We start from the raw sequence: 22,548 nt of genomic DNA, 5'->3' as shown, positions 1-22,548 counted from the left end.
TGAGTATCCCATATCCAAATATTCCGAAATACGGAATATTCCGAAATACGGACTTTTTTGAGTGAGAGTGAAATAATGAAACCTTTGTTTTCTGATGGCTCAATACAGGTTGAGTATCCCTTATCCAAAATGCTTGGGACCAGAGGTATTTTGGATATCGTATTTTTCCGTATTTTGGAATAATTGCATACCATAATGAGATATCATGGTGATGGGACCTAAATCTAAGCACAGAATGCATTTATGTTACATATACACCTTATACACACAGATTGCAGGTAATTTTAGCCAATATTTTTTACAACTTTGTGCATTAAACAAAGTGTGTCTACATGCACACAATTCATTTATGTTTCATATACACCTTATACACACAGCCTGAAGGTAATTTAATACAATATTTTTAATAACTTTGTGTATTAAACAAAGTTTGTGTACATTGAGCCATCAAAAAACAAAGGTTTCACTATCTCACTCTCACTCAAAAAAGTACGTATTTCGGAATATTCCGTATTTCGGAATATTTGGATATGGGATACTCAACCTGTATACACAAACTTTGTTTAATACTCAAAGTTATTAAAAATATTGTATTAAATGACCTTCAGGCTATGTGCATAAGGTGTATATGAAACATAAATGAATTGTGTGAATGTAGACACACTTTGTTTAATGCACAAAGTTATAAAAAATATTGGCTAAAATTAACTTCAGGCTGTGTGTATAAGGTGTATATGTAACATAAATGCATTCTGTGCTTAGATTTAGGTCCCATCACCATGATATCTCTTTATGGTATGCAATTATTCCAAAATACGGAAAAATCCCATATCCAAAATTCCTCTGGTCCCAAGCATTTTGGATAAGGGATACTCAACCTGTATATATATATATATATATATATATATATATATATATATACACACACACACACACACACACACACACACACACACACACACACACGTATATATATATATAATTATTTTTTTCTTCAGTTTTTATGATTTATTTTTATTTATTTTTGAATAGAATGAATTTATTTTTATTTATTTTTGAATAGAATGAATTTATGCACTAATGGCATACTGTACAACATAACTTCCTCTCTCAGATTATTAATGATGGGAAGGTGCATTGGTACATTTTGTATCTCACTTTTTAATGTAAGTATTACTACTGTATATCATTCCTCCCCGCTGGGTTTTGCATGTCTGAATGTTGGCAGGTTATGTTTTGTTTTTAAGACTTTTCTAAAATCTCCTTATATACTCTGCACTGCTGGGTACCCTGCTCCTCCCACTATATAACACTCAGTCTGTGGCTTCCTGCTGCCTCCATTCCCCGCCTCACATCATGTCACTGTCCCTGTCACATGCAGTTCTGTCCTCACTGATATGTCAGTCATCTCCTGATATACTCTGTGCTGCTGAAAAACCCTGCTCCTTCCACTATATAACTCTCATCTGTGGCTTCCTGCTGCCTCCATTCCCCTCCTCACATCATGGCACTGCCTTATCACATGCAGTCTTGTCCTCACTGATATATCACTCATCTCCTGATATAGCCTGTGCTACTGGGGTACTCTGCTCCTTCTACTATAACTCTCAGTCTGTGGCTTCTTGCTGCCTCCATTTTCGTCCTCACATCAAGTCATTGCCCCTGTCACATGCAACCCTGTCCACACTAACACATCACTAATCTATGAAAATACTATGTGCTGCTGGAGACCCTGCTCCTCTAACTACATAACTAAGTCTGTGGCTTCAAGCTGACTCCATTCCCTTTCTCACATCATGTCACTGTCCCTGTCACATACGGACCTGTGGACTTCCCAAACATGGACAGAGAATGCACAATGTCAATCTATTAACCTGGATATGAAATGTTACACATGGGAGTAAAACAGGATATGATGAAATAACTAGATTACTTACTGATATATATCCTTTCTCAAAACACTCCGGCTAAGGGGGTTGTCTGCTTGTGGAGCCATGGAAACTGAGCCAATCTTTAGCACCAAAGTATCTTCACTGAAAAGCTGGTTGGCTGATGGAATAAATAAGAATAATGTCAACCAGTAGCTGAGCTGATCCTAAGCTCCAGGCAATTACAAACATATGACGACAGGGAGATCACACCTCCATTCCTCATTCATCACAACAACAACAACCATCAGCAGGATGGGACAGATAAGGCAGACCAACATGGTTGTTTAACACTGAAGTTTGGTGCAAAATGTGATATAATCATAGCATCCAATCAGACGCTTGCTATGATTGCCAAGTGTTTCCCAACTCAGTGACCCCTAAAGGGCCCTTACACATTTAAAGATTCGCCGCCGAGCTGCCCGACGGTGGATACGGCCGACCCGGCGGCGGGGGGACAGTGACGGGGGGAGTGAAGTTTCTTCACTCCCCCCGTCACCCGGCTCCATTGAAGTGCAGGCAAATATGGACGAGATCGTCCATATTGGCCTGCATGCACAGCCGACGGGGAACCAGCGATGAACGAGCGCGGGGTCGCGCATCGTTCATCACTGGTGACTCCACACTGAAAGATATGAACGTTATCTCATTCAATAATGAACGAGATGGTTCATATCTTTGAGGATTATCGGCCAGTGTGTAGGGCCTATTACAGTGCATGGCTTAAAGATCTCCTCAGTATTACAAGTGAATCAATTAGCTCCACCTGTGGTTCTATTAAAATGAATGCACCTGTGCACCAATTAGGAGATGTGTAAAACATGTACTGCTAAGGGTCCCAGAGGACTGGAGCTGAGAAACACTGCCCCATAGACACATTAAAAGCCATAAATACATAAAGTGAATACCATTTACAGTTTCAAAATGATATAACCATAGTCTGTCTGTTTCTAAAGCAATTCACACAAAGCCATCTACAGGAACGGGTATAACATTGGCACATACCTCCTACATTCTGCGGTTTCTCCTCGGCTTTGGGTACAAAGACTCGAATGACCCCGGAGTTGGTGTAAATTAGCGGCAGATTGCGCGAGGTTAACGCGTGCGACCTCATTGGTTGTCCGGGAGATTTACGCTTCTCCTTCGGATTGTGAGGTCGCCTGGCTTCAAAAATGCTTGAAATCGCATGTAGCAAAGGAAAGAAGAGGACAACGTCAAAGGCTTGCGCTGAGATTAAGATTTCGTGGAGGAAGTGAGGGGAACCGTCTGTGGAGCCTTCAGACAGTTTCCTAAAGCTCCGAGAACTCTTCTCACTCCTTGATGTCAACTTGTGGCGGACGTTCCTAGTCACAGCTTTGGTGTAGGTCAGAGACAGAAATCCATGCTGCTGGTGGGAGCTCTCTAAAAGCTTCGCCGTGGTCTGTGTCAGAAAGGATATCACAGCTTAACATACAGCACACATGACAGAAGTTGGTGGCATCAGAGCGGTAACATGTGAAAAGAAGAATCATTGATTGACTGCGGACATAGCTGTGAAAAAAAGCAGACACATATACTCGCAGCAAGCGTGCCAGAACACAACTTTGCCAGGGCTCCTACTAAGTTATAGACTATATGGTCAAGGTGAATCATATCTAGCAGATGAACATTATTGGTTTCTTGGTGTGGCCACCTGCCATTAGCACCTAAAGGTCATTATGCGAGCCAGGGGGAAATGTATCAAACCTTGGAGCAAGATAAAGTGGAGAGAGATAAAGTACTATCCAACCAGCGCCTAACTGTCATTTTTGGCTCTTTGGTATTGCACTTACAAAGGCTTTTTCTATATCTGACCACCCTGGCCAAAGCTGTAATAGCTAGAACCAGGCTTGCGAAAGATCCCCCTTCCCTACTTATACGGCAGACCGCACTACGGACCAGAAAAGGTTCTTATACACCTATAGGAATGCTGATCATAAGTATCATAAGATTAGGGGTCGCTGGTGCCAGTTTAGAAACGCCCCCTGCTGGGATAGGGATACTGGTGTTTTTTGACAATGCTGTTTCTTTCTTGTTATTATAATCTGTTGGCCTTTGGCACGCCAATGGAGTGGCTGATATTGTTTATACATAATAATGGCTCTATGTTTCCATTTTTTTTTTTATTAAATGTATTTTTATTATTAATTATATACCTTGCTTTTACTCTATTATAATATGTATAATATGCTGATTAGGGATGCAGACATGATAGCAGCAGTCGGCAGTCAGAAGACCGGCGGCACAATCTCGGTGGCCAGAATCCCAGCACATCCCGGAGATATGTACGGGAGAGGGGGTTAGGGAAAAACACTAGGGGGATGGTTAGGGTGCGGGTGTGAGGGAGGTTAGGATTAGGCTGCCGGAGGGAGAGGGATGCTAGGGTTAGGCTGCTGGAAGGGACGTTAGGGTTAGGCAGCGGGAGGAGACTCTAAAGGTTAGGTCGAGAGAGGGGACGTTAGGGTTAAGCTGCGGGAGACACTTAGGGTGGTATTCAATTCTTTTCACCTCCTTCCACACCCATTCTGTTTCTGCTGACAGGCGTGGTATAATAATTTCAGCTCGCTACGCCCAAGGTAGCGAGGGTGCCCAACCCTTTACGGAGCTAGACTTGATTACTATGGGCGTGATATGTGCGATAACGGGGATCACTTTAGAAAGGAGAATGGGCGTGATATATCATTTTAATACCGACCTTACAATTAGGTTGAGGGAGGGGGTGGGTTAGACATAGGGGTAGACGTCAGTTTCCGAAAGGTTTAGGTCAGAAAGGGTTCCGACCTATTCAATGCGGGCCAATTTTTTCCGAAAAGTTTGGAATTCCCAACTTGTCAGAAACCACGTCGATTGTCGGATTAGCCACGGATCCACGTGTTCCACGGCCAAACCCGACAGGTTTTGGCCATGGTTCCGACAGTGTCAATTCAACTTTTTTTTTAAGTTGGATTGCCATTGTCGGAACCGGGGAGATGGGATGAGACGGGGAAGTGGGGACACTGCAAGCATGTGACGGAGACCACAACGAAGAGGAGCGGGGACGGGTGAGTAGTGGCAGCAGCACGGCAGTGGCGACAGCAGCAGCACAGATGCCCACCTCAGCATAGAGGACCCGGCTGTCGGACATGACTGCACGGGGATTGAGCGGCGTCTACCTCCCCAAAGTTGTGCTGCCGCCACCCATGCTCCTGGACCTGCAACCTAACTGAGAGAGAGGTGATCCGGCTCTGGGAGGAGAGCTGCAGGTACAACGGCTGGGACAGGGCAGAAAGCCGCTCACAGCTTGCCCCGGTGCCCAGCCTGAGCTGTCCATCCCCGGCCACCACCCAACTCATTGCTCCGGCTTCCCGCTCCAGTTCGATCTCAGGGACAGTTGACTCCTCCGGTGGTCCCAAGATGAAGTTGTCCATCCAGCCCCCTTTCCCTCCGACTGCAGCGCGCCGAGCACAGTGACCCACACGCAGCGTCCACATCTCCTGCTCAGGTCCGGCCGCACACCAGCAGTAGCACTGCCACAGCTGCCGCCGCACGGTCTCTGGTTGTATCAGAGAAGCGGCCTGGCTGTCGGATTGGCATTGTCGGAACGGCCAAATCCGACAGCCCATTGAATGCTGATCTGTCGGAAAGGATGCAACAGAAATTGAATATACCCCTAAACGGGATGTGTCGGGATTCTGCTCATCAGGATCACAATGTCTCCTGACTGTTGGAATCCCAACTGGCGGTATTTCGTACCCAACCCACTGATCTATACGCTACTTATTTGATGCACATACGTCTTATTTGTTATCGCTTTACTGTTTATGTTACTTTTTCTTAAATTACCAATAAAAATGTCTTACTTTAATTAAAAAAATAATAATTGCCATCTAACAGGCCGTGTTTGCTAATTTCAGAAGCTGACTGGCAGGTACTTTATCTCTCTCCAATATTTGATAAACCTCCCCCCATTCACAGGGCCTGAGCGATTACTGACCATATTTGTCAAATTCGGCCATTTCTCAGGCATGATGACAAGATCAATTTGTAGCAGGCATTCAGCACCAGCTAAACACATGTACTTAGCATTGGGAATTCAGGATTCTCCATTGCAGCTGTCAACCTAAGGAAAAACACAGAGGTCCAAAGTTCATCTTGGGCCTCCTAAAAATAATTACTATATGTGCTCCATACATTCAAAGTATGTATGCTTCTTATAGAGATGAGTCCTGTATAGACAGGAAAAGCACTGGCTGAACTGAGTGTGTCAGTCTCTGATAAGCCGGCAGTTTCATAAGATGAAGTTACGTATATGTGTGCGCTTTCATACTGTACATCTACGTTTACTTGAAAAATATATATAAAAAAATTATATATATATATATATATATATATATATATATATATATATACACACACACATACAGGTTGAGTATCCCTTATCCAAATATTTTCCGAAATACGGAATATTCCGAAATACGGACTTTTTTGAGTGAGTGTGAGATAGTGAAACCTTTGTTTTTTGATGGCTCAATGTACACAAACTTTGTTTAATACACAAAGTTATTAAAAATATTGTATTAAATGACCTTCAGGATTTGTGTATAAGGTGTATATGAAACATAAATGAATTGTGTGAATGTAGACACACTTTGTTTAATGCACAAATTTATATAAAATATTGGTTAAAATGACCTTCAGGCTGTGTGTATAAGGTGTATATGATACATAAATGCATTCTGTGCTTAGATTTAGGTCCCATCACCATGATATCTCATTATGGTATGCAAATATTCCAAAATACGGAAAAATCCCATATCCAAAATTCCTCTGGTCCCAAGCATTGTGGATAAGGGATACTCAACCTGTATATATATATATAAAATGTAAATATAATTATATATATATATATATATAATGTGTACATACATATATATATATATATATAATGTAAAAAAAATGTAATGTAATGTGAATAATTATACATAGTTAGTGGTTAAATTATATATATAATAAGAATTTACTTACCGATAATTCTATTTCTCGGAGTCCGTAGTGGATGCTGGGGTTCCTGAAAGGACCATGGGGAATAGCGGCTCCGCAGGAGACAGGGCACAAAAAGTAAAGCTTTAGGATCAGGTGGTGTGCACTGGCTCCTCCCCCTATGACCCTCCTCCAAGCCAGTTAGGTACTGTGCCCGGACGAGCGTACACAATAAGGGAGGAATTTTGAATCCCGGGTAAGACTCATACCAGCCACACCAATCACACCGTACAACTTGTGATCTAAACCCAGTTAACAGTATGATAACAGCGGAGCCTCTGAAAAGATGGCTCACAACAATAATAACCCGATTTTTGTAACTATGTACAAGTATTGCAGATAATCCGCACTTGGGATGGGCGCCCAGCATCCACTACGGACTCCGAGAAATAGAATTATCGGTAAGTAAATTCTTATTTTCTCTATCGTCCTAGTGGATGCTGGGGTTCCTGAAAGGACCATGGGGATTATACCAAAGCTCCCAAACGGGCGGGAGAGTGCGGATGACTCTGCAGCACCGAATGAGAGAACTCCAGGTCCTCTTTTGCCAGGATATCAAATTTGTAGAATTTTACAAACGTGTTCTCCCCTGACCACGTAGCTGCTCGGCAGAGTTGTAATGCCGAGACCTCTCGGGCAGCCGCCCAAGATGAGCCCACCTTCCTTGTGGAATGGGCCTTAACCGATTTAGACTGTGGCAGGCCTGCCTCAGAATGTGCAAGTTGAATTGTGTTACAAATCCAACGAGCAATCGACTGCTTAGAAGCAGGCGCACCCAACTTGTTGGGTGCATACAGTATAAACAGCGAGTCAGATTTTCTGATTCCAGCTGTCCTGGAACATATTTTCAGGGCCCTGACAACTTCTAGCAACTTGGAGTCCTCCAAGTCCCTAGTAGGTGCAAGGCACCACAATAAGCTGGTTCAGGTGAAACACTGACACCACCTTAGGGAGAGAACTGGGGACGAGTCCGCAGCTCTGCCCTGTCCGAATGGACAAACAGATATGGGCTTTTTTGAGAAAAAACCACCAATTTGACACTCGCCTGGTCCAGGCCAGGGCCAAGAGCATGGTCACTTTTTATGTGAGATGCTTCAAATCCACATATTTGACTGGTTTTAAACCAATGTGATTTGAGGAATCCCAGAACTACGTTGAGATCCCACAGTGCCACTGGAGGCACAAAAAAGGGGTTTGTATATGCAATACTCCCTTGACAAACTTCTGGACTTCAGGAACTGAAGCCAATTCTTTCTGGAAGAAAATTTACAGGGCCGAATTTGAACCTTAATGGACCCCAATTTGAGGCCCATAGACACTCCTGTTTGCAGGAAATGCAGGAAACGACCGAGTTGAAATTTCTTTGTGGGGCCTTCCTGGCCTCACACCACGCAACATATTTTCGCCACACGTGGTGATAATGTTGTGCGGTCACCTCCTTTCTGGCTTTGACCAGGGTAGGAATGACCTCTTCCGGAATGCCTTTTTTCCCTTAGGATCCGGCTTTCCATCGCCATGCCGACAAACGCAGCTGCGGTAAGTCTTGGAACAGACATGGTACTTGCTGAAGCAAGTCCCTTCTTAGCGGCAGAGGCCATAAGACCTCTGTAAGCATCTCTTGAAGTTCCGGGTACCAAGTCCTCTCTTGGCCAATCCGGAGCCATGAGTATAGTTCTTACTCCTCTACGTCTTATAATTCTCAGCACCTTAGGTATGAGAAGCAGAGGAGGGAACACATACACCGACTGGTACACCCACGGTGTTACCAGAACGTCCACATCTATTGCCTGAGGGTCTCTTGACCTGGCGCAATACCTGTCCCGTTTTTTGTTCAGACGGGACGCCATCATGTCCACCTTTGGTATTTCCCAACGGTTTACAATCATGTGGAAAAAACTTCTCAATGAAGTTTCCACTCTCCCGGGTGGAGGTCGTGCTGAGGAAGTCTGCTTCCCAGTTTCCATTCCCGGGATGAAAAACTGCTGACAGTGTTATCACATGATTTTCCGCCCAGCGAAAAGTCCTTGCAGTTTCTGCCATTGCCCTCCTGCTTCTTGTGTCGCCCTGTCTGTTTACGTGGGCGACTGCCGTGATGTTTTTCCCACTGGATCAATACCGGCTGACCTTGAAGCAGAGGTCTTGCTAAGCTTAGAGCATTATAAATTTACCCTTAGCTCCAGTATATTTATGTGGAGAAAGGTCTCCATACTTGATCACACTCCCTGGAAATTTTTCCCTTGTGTGACTGCTCCCCAGCCTCTCAGGCTGGGCTCCGTGGTTACCAGCATCCAATCCTGAATGCCGAATCTGCGGCCCTCTAGAAGATGAGCACTCTATAACCACCACAGGAGAGACACCCTTGTCCTTGGATATTGGGTTATCCGCTGATGCATCTGAAGATGCGATCCGGACCATTTGTCCAGCAGATCCCACTGAAAAGTTCTTACGTGAAATCTGCCGAATGGAATTGCTTCGTAGGAAGCCACCATTTTTACCAGGACCCTTGTGCAATGATGCACTGTTTTTAGGAGGTTCCTGACTTGCTCGGATAACTCCCTGGCTTTCTCTTCCGGGAGAAACACCTTTTTCTGGACTGTGTCCAGAATCATCCCTAGGCACAGCAGACGTGTCGTCGGGATCAGCTGCGATTTTGGAATATTTAGAATCCACCCGTGCTGATTGTAGCAGTATCCGAGATAGTGCTACTCCGACCTCCAACTGTTCCCTGGACTATGCCCCTATCAGGAGATCGTCCAAGTAAGGGATAATTAAGACGCCTTTTCTTCGAAGAAGAATCATCAATTCGGCCATTACCTTGGTAAAGACCCCGGGGTGCCGTGGACAATCCAAACGGCAGCGTCTGAAACTGATAGTGACAGTTCTGCACCATGAACCTGAGGTACCCTTAGTGAGAAGGGCAAATTTGGGACATAGAGGTAAGCATCCCTGATGTCCCGGGACACTATATAGTCCCCTTCTTCCTGGTTCGTTATCACTGCTCTGAGTGACTTCATCTTAATTTGAACCTTTGTAAGTGTTCAAAAAAATTTTTTTAGAATAAGTCTCACCTAGCCTTCTGGCTTCAGTACCACAATATAGTGTGGAATAATACCCCTTTTCTGTAGTAGGAGGGGTAATTTAATTATCACCTGCTGGGAATACAGCTTGTGAATTTTTTCCCATACTACCTCCTTGTCGGAGGGAGACTTGGTAAAGCAGACTTCAGGAGCCTGCGAAGGGGAAACGTCTCGACATTCCCATCTGTACCCCCGGGATACTACTTGTAGGATCCAGGGGTCCTGTACGGTCTCAGCGCCATGCTGAGAACTTGTCAGACGCGGTGGAACGCTTCTGTTCCTGGGAATGGGCTGCCTGCTGCAGTCTTCTTCCCTTTCCTCTATCCCTGGGCAGATATGATCTTATAGGGACGAGAGGACTGAGGCTGAAAAGACGGTGTCTTTTTCTGCAGAGATGTGACTTAGGGTAAAAAACGGTGGATTTTCCAGCAGTTGCCGTGACCACCAGGTCCGATGGACCGACCCCAAACAAGTCCTCTTCCTTTATACGGCCATACTGTGCCGTTTGGAATCTGCATCACCTGACCACTGTCGTGTCCATAACATCTTCTGGCAGTTATGGACATCGCGTTTATTCATGATGCCAGAGTGCAAATATCCCTCTGTGCATCTCGCATATATAGAAATGCATCCTTTAAATGCTCTATAGTCAATAAAATACTGTCCCTGTCAAGGGTATCAATATTTTTAGTCAGGGAATCCGACCAAGCCACCCTAGCTCTGCACATCCAGGCTGAGGCGATCGCTGGCCGCAGTATAACACCAGTATGTGTGTATATACTTTTTATTATATTTTCCAGCCTTGTCAGCTGGTCCTTGAGGACGGCCCTATCTATAGACGGTACCGCCACTTGTTTTGATAAGCGTGTGAGCGCCTTATCCACCTTAAGGGGTGTTTCCCAACGCGCCCTAACTTCCGGCGGGAAAGGGTATACCGCCCATAATTTTCTATCGGGGGGAACCCACGCATCATCACACACTTTATTTAATTTATCTGATTCAGGAAAAACTATGGTAGTTTTTTCACATCCCACATAATACCCTCTTTTGTGGTACTTGTAGTATCAGAAATACGTAACACCTCCTTCATTGCCTTTAACGTGTGGCCCTAATAAGGAATACGTTTGTTTATTCACCGTCGACACTGGATTCAGTGTCCCTGTCTGTGTCTGTGTCGACCGACTAAAGTAAACGGGCGTTTTAAAACCCTTGACGGTGTTTTTGAGACGTCTGGACCGTACTAATTGTTTGTCGGCCGTCTCATGTCGTCAACCGACCTTGCAGCGTGTTGACATTATCACGTAATTTCCTAAATAAGCCATCCATTCCGGTGTCGACTCCCTAGAGAGTGACATCACCATTACAGGCAATTGCTCCGCCTCCTCACCAACATCGTCCTCCTACCTGTCGACACACACGTACCGACACACAGCACACACACAGGGAATGCTCTGATAGAGGACAGGACCCACTAGCCCTTTGGAGAGACAGAGGGAGAGTTTGCCAGCACACACCAAAAACGCTATAATTATATAGGGACAACCTTATATAAGTGTTTTCCCTTATAGCATCTTAATATATATATAAGCATATCGCCAAATTAGTGCCCCCCCTCTCTGTTTTAACCCTGTTTCTGTAGTGCAGTGCAGGGGAGAGCCTGGGAGCCTTCCCTCCAGCCTTTCTGTGAGGGAAAATGGCGCTGTGTGCTGAGGAGATAGGCCCCGCCCCTTTTTCGGCGGCCTCGTCTCCCGCTCTTAACGGATTCTGGCAGGGGTTAAATATCTCCATATAGCCTCCGGAGGCTATATGTGAGGTATTTTTAGCCAAAATAGGTATTCATTTGCCTCCCAGGGCGCCCCCCTCCCAGCGCCCTGCACCCTCAGTGACTGCCGTGTGAAGTGTGCTGAGAGGAAAATGGCGCACAGCTGCAGTGCTGTGCGCTACCTTTAGAAGACTGAGGAGTCTTCTGCCGCCGATTCTGGACCTCTTCTTACTTCAGCATCTGCAAGGGGGCCGGCGGCAAGGCTCCGGTGACCATCCAGGCTGTACCTGTGATCGTCCCTCTGGAGCTGATGTCCAGTAGCCAAGAAGCCAATCCATCCTGCACGCAGGTGAGTTCACTTCTTCTCCCCTAAGTCCCTCGTTGCAGTGATCCTGTTGCCAGCAGGACTCACTGTAAAATAAAAAACCTAAGCTAAACTTTCCTAAGCAGCTCTTTAGGAGAGCCACCTAGATTGCACCCTTCTCGGCCGGGCACAAAAATCTAACTGGCTTGGAGGAGGGTCATAGGGGGAGGAGCCAGTGCACACCACCTGATCCTAAAGCTTTACTTTTTGTGCCCTGTCTCCTGCGGAGCCGCTATTCCCCATGGTCCTTTCAGGAACCCCAGCATCCACTAGGACGATAGAGAAATATATATATATATATATATAGCATTATATATTTATTTGTTTTATGCAGAACAAATAATATTAAGGAAAAAAAGGACAAATAAATCAGAGCTAAATTTAACAAATACAATTTAATATGATTTGCTTTATTAAAACACATGGGTTTAGGTCGCTCTCGCTAGAAAAAAAAGCTCTCTCAACAATATTAAGCAGCAAGATCAGGTGTTGTGTTCAAGTGTGTTTGGTAATGCTGGCCACATGTAACAATATGGCAGCCAACATCAGACAACTGGTCTCAGACACACCTACTGTAAAACAGGGGCTATGTCTCTTCTTAATAACTAAAGTATAAGTGATCTATTCAATTAGGAGCGATGCAGTGCGCAAATCAGCTGCGCTTAGGCTAGCCCCTAAAACACATACTATAATTATGAACCCCTGTGGCTATCAACCAAACTGCACTATGTAGTGGTGAAATCATGGTGACTTAGGGTGCGGTTGCCATAGTTACAACGCAGTCACAGTGGCACATCTTGGGCATCGCTCGCAATTGGACCCTAATTGAATTGACCCTTAAAAGTGTATTCATATGACACATTATGATGCTGAGAGAGCCCTTTTTGCTAGAGACACGCAAGAGAAGGGGATCTAAGCAGCCGAAGCCATATTGAGCAGCTGGTGGAGTCATTCAGTAAACTCATTAAGGCATAGATGGTATGTGTTCACTTTGATTCCAACCCATCACACAAAAGAACTTCCATCAGCCATGCATAAAATAAACACGTCTGGGTGATAAATGTGCCATATTGGCAGGAGGATGTACATAGCTGGTTACAGCACAGAGAGGGAAGGGGAGCTGCGGGCTGATGGAATTTCTTTAATAAATTTCATTAAAAAAACTTGATTCCTTACAGAAGGGAAGAAGCCAGAAAAGTTACTGAAAGGGTCCTGCTTGCTGACGGGCCGAGCCAAGGTAGTGCGTCTGTTCAGCTTGTCAGTGCATGAGAGGAAGACACCGCCATATTGCCCCAGACACCAACACTTTTCAACGAGGCTTAAAGAATTGGAAAAAAAAAAAAAACAGAATAGAGAAAGAAGAACTAGAGAACAAAATGGCAACAATAAGAGGCCGAATGATCATTTGCCATAATGAAGCAGACACCTGCTGGGTTGCAGTACAATGCATTCTGATATCCCACAGTGTATACAGAGGGATGGCAGCCATTTTGTAGCTGAACCAATCTTCCTCACAGAGTCTATCAATTCACTAGGAACCAGTGACATAATTGAGGCAGTTCATTATATCATGGCAACGTTAGCAGATAGTAATTTTGTATCTGCCGCAGCATTTTCCTCAATATTGGTCCACAAAATGGCTGCCATCTGTGTATATAAAGGATAAGCAAATAGTGGAGCATAAACTGCAGTATTTATCATGTTACTACTGGTGAACTTTTACATCATTTGAAAATTGTGCATCATGTGTGGGGATATGTATAGTAATATATATGCACACACATATATAAAATACATATATTTATATAAACACACATATACAGATCACTATGATACTGAAGGCTCAGCAACCCAGCAAGCATTGATCACCGCTGCTCAATGAAAGGTTATCAGCCCAGTAAGTAAATCAGGAGACTGATGATTGACAGGTGTAGCTTTAGCTGATCAGGTTTGCGGCATGTGATTCCAAGAATAAACTAAGGAGGACTGACACTTAAATGGAGTGACCGCCTTCAGATAACTTTAAGTGGCTGTACTGTACATACCTCCTGCAACTGTGACTAAATACATTATGTAGCGATCAGTGAGACATATATGATCAAAGTTGTCTATTTTCCTTATTTCAGGATGACACAAAACTCCCCTCTGGATATAACTGTATACAATACAGCTAGCACAGCAGGCTGTGCCATACCCCTGGGTAACAGGGAGTAAACAACTCAGTCCAATGATAAGTACACGCCTGAAATACACAGAAAGAAGATAGAGCAATGTATTTAGTAACAGATGCAAGGCTGTAAAGTGAACTGAAGGCGGACAATCCCTTTAAATTGCTCTCTTCCGTACCTGAAACCAGATTAAATAAAAGCAACAAGCAATTATCCAGGTTCCAGCTATGAGGATGTTAATTCTTGCAATCAGCGCCGTGTAAGGGTTATAAAGGATCACACAGGTCCGATTGTAGTCTATGGCTTCCTTAAGCGACTTAGCGACTACAACAGTCTCACCACGTTTTTCTCTTTGCATTGCAGGAGTATCCCGAGAAAATCGCCTGTTTGCCAGCTTTCACCTGGCCTGGAATAGACACAGCGTTACCCTCATCCGTTGTTTTCAATCAATGGAAATTAAAACCATTTAGAAGCTGCTCTAAGAATGAAAGGCTTTCTCCCCTCCCCTTCCACATCCCAACTGTCAGGCAACATTACACACTGTAAACAAGAGCGCACATCATCTCATTGAGTATCTCGGTTGAATACACACTGCAGAACCAACAGCACATGGGAGAATTGGGAACACACTAGCAGGAAGGATGAGCAAAACTTATTTTCAGGAAACTAGATTACTCCCATCTTGAAATCAATTTGTGATGTCAAGTAACAAGCAGATAATGGGAAACAGGACCAACACTTGTTTCTAATTAACAGGTTGTGGAGTTCCGGGTGTTTCGAGGCAGCCAACATGCAGAGTAAGATTGCTGTTTTTATACAGAGCAGACACTGGCCATTTTAAGGACAAGAGCAGTGTAACAGAAGGAAGCGGGGCTGTTAGAATGTTATGCTTCTTGCTTTGTTTTATGAACATTCTGTATAAGAATCTCGTCAATAGCATCTCTATAAGTAGATATTGGCTGCGTGATTATAACCAGAATGGGCTGAATTAACTTGCCATGGTTTCATACTGAGAAGAGCACAATTAGACTATATAAAATGTCATAAATGCCAAACATTAAATAATTAATCAATGTATATTAAAAAGCAATGTAATAGTTATGGATTCAGACCTTTATTGGGGTTATTTACATATTTATTCCCATTTAAACGGGATGTAGTTGTGTGACCGGCGGTTAGGAGACCACTGGTCGCAATACCGGCACCTACATTCCGCCCCTCCAAACTACAAGAGGAAAGATGTTTCCATGGTAACGCTTGCAATGAGCACGTATATGAAAAAGGATTTGTACAATTGTTATCGGAAAAGATGCTGCATGATTGGGTCCTAATGCTGAGGCCAGGCGCTCACCTGAGTTTTCACCACTTGTGAAGAGGCTAGGGGGCATTGGTGCTAGTATTTGGAGCTTAGTTTGAGGAGTTTCTAGGTACTGTCCATATACTTGGCTACGGTAAATGTACATGCTTTGGTAATGCTAGTAACAATGGCAGTGTGCACAGTAACACTAGAAACAATGGCTTCCAGTGTAGTTCATGCCTATAAGTGCAGCGGTCACTCAGAAGTAGGCTGGTCATTATCACAGTCACTGTGATATTGACCTGGAAGGATACATAGAAGGTGACACTTATTTACAAGGTAACCTGACCTTGGAGGAAAGGCCAGGTACACTCCCACCAAATTTCTCCCTTAATACTCTTATCTGTAAATTCCGGAACTTCTTGTGGTCTGGTGGATTTTATGCTTCTATTCCGTTACACTTCAGTCAACACTATATACTAGATTTAAACTACAAATACCTTAAAAGGGACCTGATTTTCACCACAATATATGTGCAACTATTCTGAAGATAGCTTCTTGCTATCTGTAGTATTTAAGATACAGGTTTACAGCTAACAAGGCATGAGAGGTGTGACGCAACCAGCGAGATACCTGCTCCTGTAGTGGTCAATGTTGAAGCTTTCAATCTTGCATTTCACCTTAGTGTACACGTCCTGCATATCTACAGAGGCATTGAGGTCTTCCAGCTCACTGACCACGCAGATCTCTGGAAGAGGGACACACAAGATACACACACATTATGGAGCAGAGAGGGAATAGAAGGATGGCTGGTAGCGGGAGAATGTACATGTGTGTGCGTGTATGCGTACATTTAAATGCTGAACACAGTATTATTATAATAATATGAACGGAGTCGTACTTGTGCCTTTACATGCCGGATCAATAGCGAACAGCTTTACGGTAACCTTGGGTAACATCCACTGCATCCAGAGACTGACTCGCCCACTGGACACCCCAATGTTGCTTGTTGTTTGCTCCAGTGTCACGGAATCAGAAAATGGGGATTCCTCGGCAGCGTGCATAGAGTCCCCCTGTATGGAGAAAGAACAGAAGACAATATCTGAGCACATATATAGTAATTAAATAGGTTAAAGTGGAAGTCAGATGCCCCTTGGGAGTTTATTTCCGTAGCATGCAGCTTCCGGGCGTGTGTAAGCCTGCATATATTGCAATTTTAAAATTTGGGCTTACACACGCAAGGAAGCGGCGGTTGTTTAATCAATAAACCACTTGGTCCTGCTGGACTATCCATTGTCACACTGTATGTATAAATAACTATTCTTATACATGGCAAGGGGCTGATTGTGATTTGGGAGCAAAGCAAAACAGCGCAAGTTACTGTGACGAACACCATGTTCCACTGCAGGGGTGCAAGCACACACATTTTTTTCTTTGCATGCAGGGTAAATACTGGCTTCTTTTGCATGTAGTTCACACATGCTGGACAGCTATATTTTACAATGCAATTTAGATTTGAGTTTGGACACCCCCTCTCCAAAAACCTAAATCATTTGTTCACATGGCTTTAAAGGCCCAGGTTATACTCCGTTTCCATGAAAACCCTGTTTACACCACAATGTTACCCAGACCCTTCCCAGGTCTGACCTTGGTAGCTACCAGAGTCAGATTCCCGGGTAACGCAATCCAGGTTGTCTCAGAGTCATTCCCACCATACTTGGACCAGAGTTGCTCAAGCAACTACCCAGGTTTTAAGTTTGGTGAAAAAGGGGTATTACTCTTTTTTTACTGTACTTCTAACTCAAAATCAGGCCCAGGCCGCCTAGTATAAGAAAAGAGCCATAGACCTCTATTTACTTGAAAATATTGCTAGAGTTAGAGGTAGTCCTAAGCAGATCCAAATATACCAGTTATGGGAGAGCAAAAACTATCACCATTACTGGAGGGTAACCCGCACCAAGAAGGGACTGTTCTCAAAATACAGTAATACAGTTGGGATGCCTTTTATATATGTAGTGTGACTCTAATTGCTGGGAGTGTAGATGTGTCCACTAGAGTAATATACCAAGGCTCAAATGGTGCTACCAACTGGTTAGGATACGGATATATTTTAATCAAATCCCCATAGACAGGGAAAAGGAAGAGAAAACCAGTTATCTCGAGTGCACACAACCCTATCAAATTATTAAAATCTAAACTTTATTAAGGATATATATGTCCCCTACAATATTATCAAACACTTGCCTGTAACTGAATTGGGAGATAACACACTAAACTTTACTTTAGGCTAGGTGCAGCAGTTTTTTCTTTTTACCCTTTTAAAATGTATATTACAAGGTGATTAGGAGTATTTTTGATATTTATATTTTTCTTTAAACCCCTTTTTCAGTGAATAAAGAGACTTTCTAGAAGTGTGTGAGGACAATGCCTACCTGGACAAAACCTCTACTAGAACTGTAGAGGAAGATCAGAGTCGCACTGAACAGCATGTAAGATACCTTTATGCTTGAAACGCACATATTTAGTTTGGAATTGTGTTGCTACAATATCAGTTCCCTTTAAGAGTCACCGTTATTTCTGTTCTCTGAACTTGGCGCATCCAACAGACAAGGACGTAAAGTTGTACACAGATCGTATATATGATATAGACACCTGGGTTACAAAGCAAACAACAGTGTATTTACCAGAGTCATTCAGCCTAATTGCCTGGTTCTAAACTGTGTATACTATGCACACTTAGGGTATAAAAAAAAATACTACAATGTATTTATTGAAGTAATTCAGCGTGATTAGCTGGGTTGTGATCTAGCCCACTGTAGATCCCTCATTCTCCCCCAACCACATGAAATGCTGTAATAATGGCATTCCTGCATGGGTGGTCCTATGGAGGCTTGCATCAGACTGGTAAGTGCTGTATACTTTTACAGCAATTACAATGTTAAAGACTGGAATAAACACACTTAAAAGATGCCACTTGGAAAAGCTGAGAGGGAACTATTAACTAGTTCAGAGTCAGAAATTAGAAAAAGGTCAGAGCTAATTTGTAAATGCATAGATCATAAATCTCCAGTTATGTTGTGTTACTTACAGTATGTAATACCCCTGCCTTTAACTTAAGCAAAAAAAAAAAAAAAGACATTTTCTGAATCTACTTTGAATGTGTAATAACTAATAAGAGAGTTGCTATTACTGTTGTGCAGGCAGTAAAGGAGCATTAGCGCGGGGGGGGAAACATTGTGTTATACTTATGTTTAGGCCTAATGCAGGGATTGTGTTTCAGTTTCAATTAAATGGCATCAAGTCTATTTATTTTACTTCTTAATGTTTTGCTCTCAGTAACAGCAGCGTTTCTTCACGTGTACTTAAATTTAGCACTAATTTCTGTAATTCCATATCTCTATCCTTTGCATTCTAGTGGCATTAATTTGCAGTCAATGGAGTAAATTTACTAAAGCTTCTACAAATGAAACGTGGGGCTGTTGCCCATAGTAGCAACCAGATTCTAGCTATCACTTCTTTATTGCATGCTAGAAAATGGTACCCAGAATCTGATTGGTTTATAAGTCCGTTTGTCTGTCTTTAGTAAATCTACCCCCATGTGGTCTCCTTAAAGCCTGCCTGCCAGTTTCACACCGTTGTGGCAGCAATATTTTTGCGAGATCAAGTCACCAATATTCCGTCACTTCCATTAAATTGATGGGTTACATCATACATTTATTGTATTCAAAATTGAAAATTACACAAATAGTGTACCAGAACAATGTGACACTTCTACATGTATATTGGAAAACAACAGCACTAACCAAAAGCTAAAGGGTGCAGCTTTCTAACCAACAGTGTCCTGCCATAGTGATGTATGACTGCAGGGCACCTACCACGCCACCGGTATTAGTTACTAACTGCTCTACCTGTTCTTCGCACGGGAGTTTCTGATTTTCATGGTTTTAAATATAAATGAGTGTTAAAAATCTGGTAAATCTATTGAGATGTAAATTTGAGACGTTCTTGGCGTTTCCCAAGGAGCACCCGTAGCAGATACGGTAAAAAGTGACAGAACCATTTTTGTAGTTTATTAAATTCTACCCACTGGAGGTGCAGTCCAAATATTGTTCCGATTGTCTGTTATCATTCACGTAACCCAAGCCACACATCAGTAATGAGGTCATTATGTCAACCCCTTGTTCATCCCCTTAGGGGAGGTTAATTAAAATTCTAATTACGTAGTTTTCCCACCTGAAGAATACAATAATGTTAAATTGGGTTGGGTAGGCATTACCGGCGGTCAACATCCCGACGCCGGGATCCTGGCTGCAGAATGCCAGCGGGAGGGAGGCAGAGCAACGAAGCCCCTTGCACTGCACTCGCCATGCTGCGCCCGCCACAGGTTCTATTCCCACTCTATGGGTGTCGTGGACACCCACGAGTGGGAATAGTCCTTTGTAGTTGGCATGCCAACTGTCGGGATTTGCAGGAGTTGGGATGTAGGCGGAGTGACATAACTACATGTTGTGATATAACTACATGTCGTCACATAACTACATCTCGTTAAATTTCAGCTTCCTAACATATCGGGACGTAAGAGAATTAGTGATAAGTCAGTCAGTGCGTGAGGGCTTTCGCATTTCTATATATAGACTGGGTTATTGGATGGGGCACAGTTGCTTCCACTATGGATTGACATACAGTAAAAGGCTGTTAGGTTACAATCGCACTAGCACATTGATAAGTGAATATGAGCATTACGGTCATAATTAGGTTTCTGGTGACACTGCAAAAATATGCAAATGCCACAGCTGCCTGGATTTGTATTGATACACAAACTGGTGGCTTTGCGAGTCCCAGCAGCTGCGTACAAAGATGCAGCATCGCTCGCAGATCAGTCGATTATCAAAGTTTTGAGTAGCCGTGTAATTGCGCAGTAAGACGCCGGAGCCATTGCAGCTGGGAACGAGATTGCAGTCATGGGCAGAGAGTGAATATAAGCATGGCCGGTGCAAGTTCTCTCTGCACCACAGGCAAAGCTTTAGCCTAGCGCCCCCTAACCTGCTAACCCTCCCACCCCACCACCTCCCGGAGGGGAGAAGCAAGTGACCAGAGAATAGGAACAACACACAAGGATTTTTAAAGTGACAAAGTATATTGTAAATAAAGTCACAAAATTTTGTGACTTTGTTCACAATATACTTTCACTTTAAAAGTTCTTGAGTGTTGTCGCCGTCTATTCCTTATATACTGTATAATACTGTATATGGGGTCTGGTAGGGATATTTAATTGGGGTAGGGTACGGAATTCCGCCGGTCAGAATACTGACAGCAACATCCTGATCCAACATAATACTGTACCAAAAGTTTTTAATGAAATTAATTAACCTTAGCCCTTTAACTAACCCTCCCTCCCCGCAACCTAACCCTTACCAGCATACTAACATTTAGGATGCTGGCTGCTGGAATTCCTGCGCCACTATTCTGAACGCCAGCATCCCGTCCACCGGTATACCAGCTACATCCTTTTAATTGTATGTGTATACATACATGTATATGCACAGACATAAATATACTGTATTTGTATGCTCCTTATTGTGTTCTATCCCGCCATCTGTACTGTAAGTTCATTACGGGGCCGGCATACAGAGACATCCTTCAGTTTTTCCTACATTAATTCAGTGGTGCCCTCCAGTGGCTGGCGCCTCTAGGCAGACGCTTAAAGCTGCCTAATGGTAGAGCCGGCTCTGGATATAAGAATAAATAAACACGCTAATAAATATTTAATGCATCGCATAAAGCTTAATTTAGGCCTGCAATCTGCAAAGCAATATAACTACAGAGGACCTTTAGAGGTGAGATAGGGATACGATACTGTGCAGAATGTATTTTGTCTTACCAAATACACACGACAAACTGAGATTTTCCTATGGTAACAGCACAATGACTATGAATATGTTACCAATAAGGCTTCAATTACAACTTGATATTTACAACTCAAAAAAGCTGAACGGTTCCCCACGCTCAGATTCCACCATCAACTCCCGTCCCTAATTCCTGTTTCCATAGAATGACATCACTTAACCTGTTTTTGGCGCACGGTTACTGCTTTGGTCCCTGCTGCAGAGAGATTCCCCGCGCACGCAGGCTCCCTCTTCTCTCTCCCCATAACTTTCCCACACCTTCTCACGCCAAGTCCTAACATAAACAGTTTCATTCTTTCACCGATGCTTTGCAAATTGGTCCAAATACCAAAGTTTATTTTCTTAGCAAGAATTTATCTTTGAGCATCAGGAAGAACAAAACACATAAGGTCTTCATCCTTGGCCCGCCTCAAGGCCCCCTAGATGATCGCAGCTTTTGGCCACACTGGTGCTAGGTCTTATCAAAATAACTTCAGCTTCTTGTTCAATCACCATGTGTCCCTGAGGACTAAACACTTCTACCACTGTTTAGGCCTATGTAAACAGTAACAAGTGGTGTGTTGTAGTCTGTATTACCTTTGCTCTCCGGTCCTAATCTTAGCATGGTAAAAAAATATAAAAAAATGATTAACCATTTTAAAGCGCTCATCTGTAAGAAATACCCTCCTCTGACATACATCCCTCCCCCCCACTCCCCCCTCGCACACCACCCAGACTGAAATGAACGCAGGAAGCTGTAGAATACTGCCTGCCCCTTGCCCATAAGCACACACAGGAGTTCAACAGTCACCATAAACTTGTCAGCGTGAAAAGAATTACTCACAGTTCAAAATATAAATCATCTACGGATATTGTAAGCAAAAGCCTCCTTTTCCAGTTTAATGTAAACAAGTGTTCCGATGGGTTCCCCGCCCCCCACCCTCAAATTTTTTTTCTTTCTTACATTTATAAGTTCACTACACTTGAAAGAAGACTTTGAAAAATAATCAGTAAGCTTCCAGCCCCTCAG

At 43.4% G+C, this 22,548-nt stretch overlaps 1 protein-coding gene across 5 annotated transcripts in view; it reads right to left on the bottom strand.

Moving 5' to 3' along the window:
* VPS13B (vacuolar protein sorting 13 homolog B) overlaps positions 1 to 22,548 on the bottom strand; it is a 1,616,194-nt gene that overhangs the window by 612,386 nt on the left and 981,260 nt on the right. For 4 of the 5 annotated variants that reach the window (XM_063924187.1, XM_063924188.1, XM_063924185.1 and 1 more), the window contains exons 26-30: positions 16,535 to 16,706; positions 16,267 to 16,381; positions 13,345 to 13,486; positions 2,934 to 3,348; positions 1,938 to 2,049 (exon numbers count right to left, since the gene is read on the bottom strand). In XM_063924187.1, the coding sequence (XP_063780257.1) occupies positions 1,938 to 2,049; positions 2,934 to 3,348; positions 13,345 to 13,486; positions 16,267 to 16,381; positions 16,535 to 16,706 (956 nt within the window). Of the gene's footprint in view, positions 1 to 1,937; positions 2,050 to 2,933; positions 3,349 to 13,344; positions 13,487 to 14,675; positions 14,743 to 16,266; positions 16,382 to 16,534; positions 16,707 to 22,548 lie in introns of all 5 variants that reach the window. The other variant, XM_063924189.1, reaches the window with a different exon arrangement.

Source organism: Pseudophryne corroboree, chromosome 5 (genome assembly GCF_028390025.1).
Source record: "Pseudophryne corroboree isolate aPseCor3 chromosome 5, aPseCor3.hap2, whole genome shotgun sequence".
In the NCBI taxonomy this organism is placed as follows: Eukaryota; Metazoa; Chordata; class Amphibia; order Anura; family Myobatrachidae; genus Pseudophryne; species Pseudophryne corroboree.
This window is presented reverse-complemented; position numbering and strand designations above follow the sequence as displayed.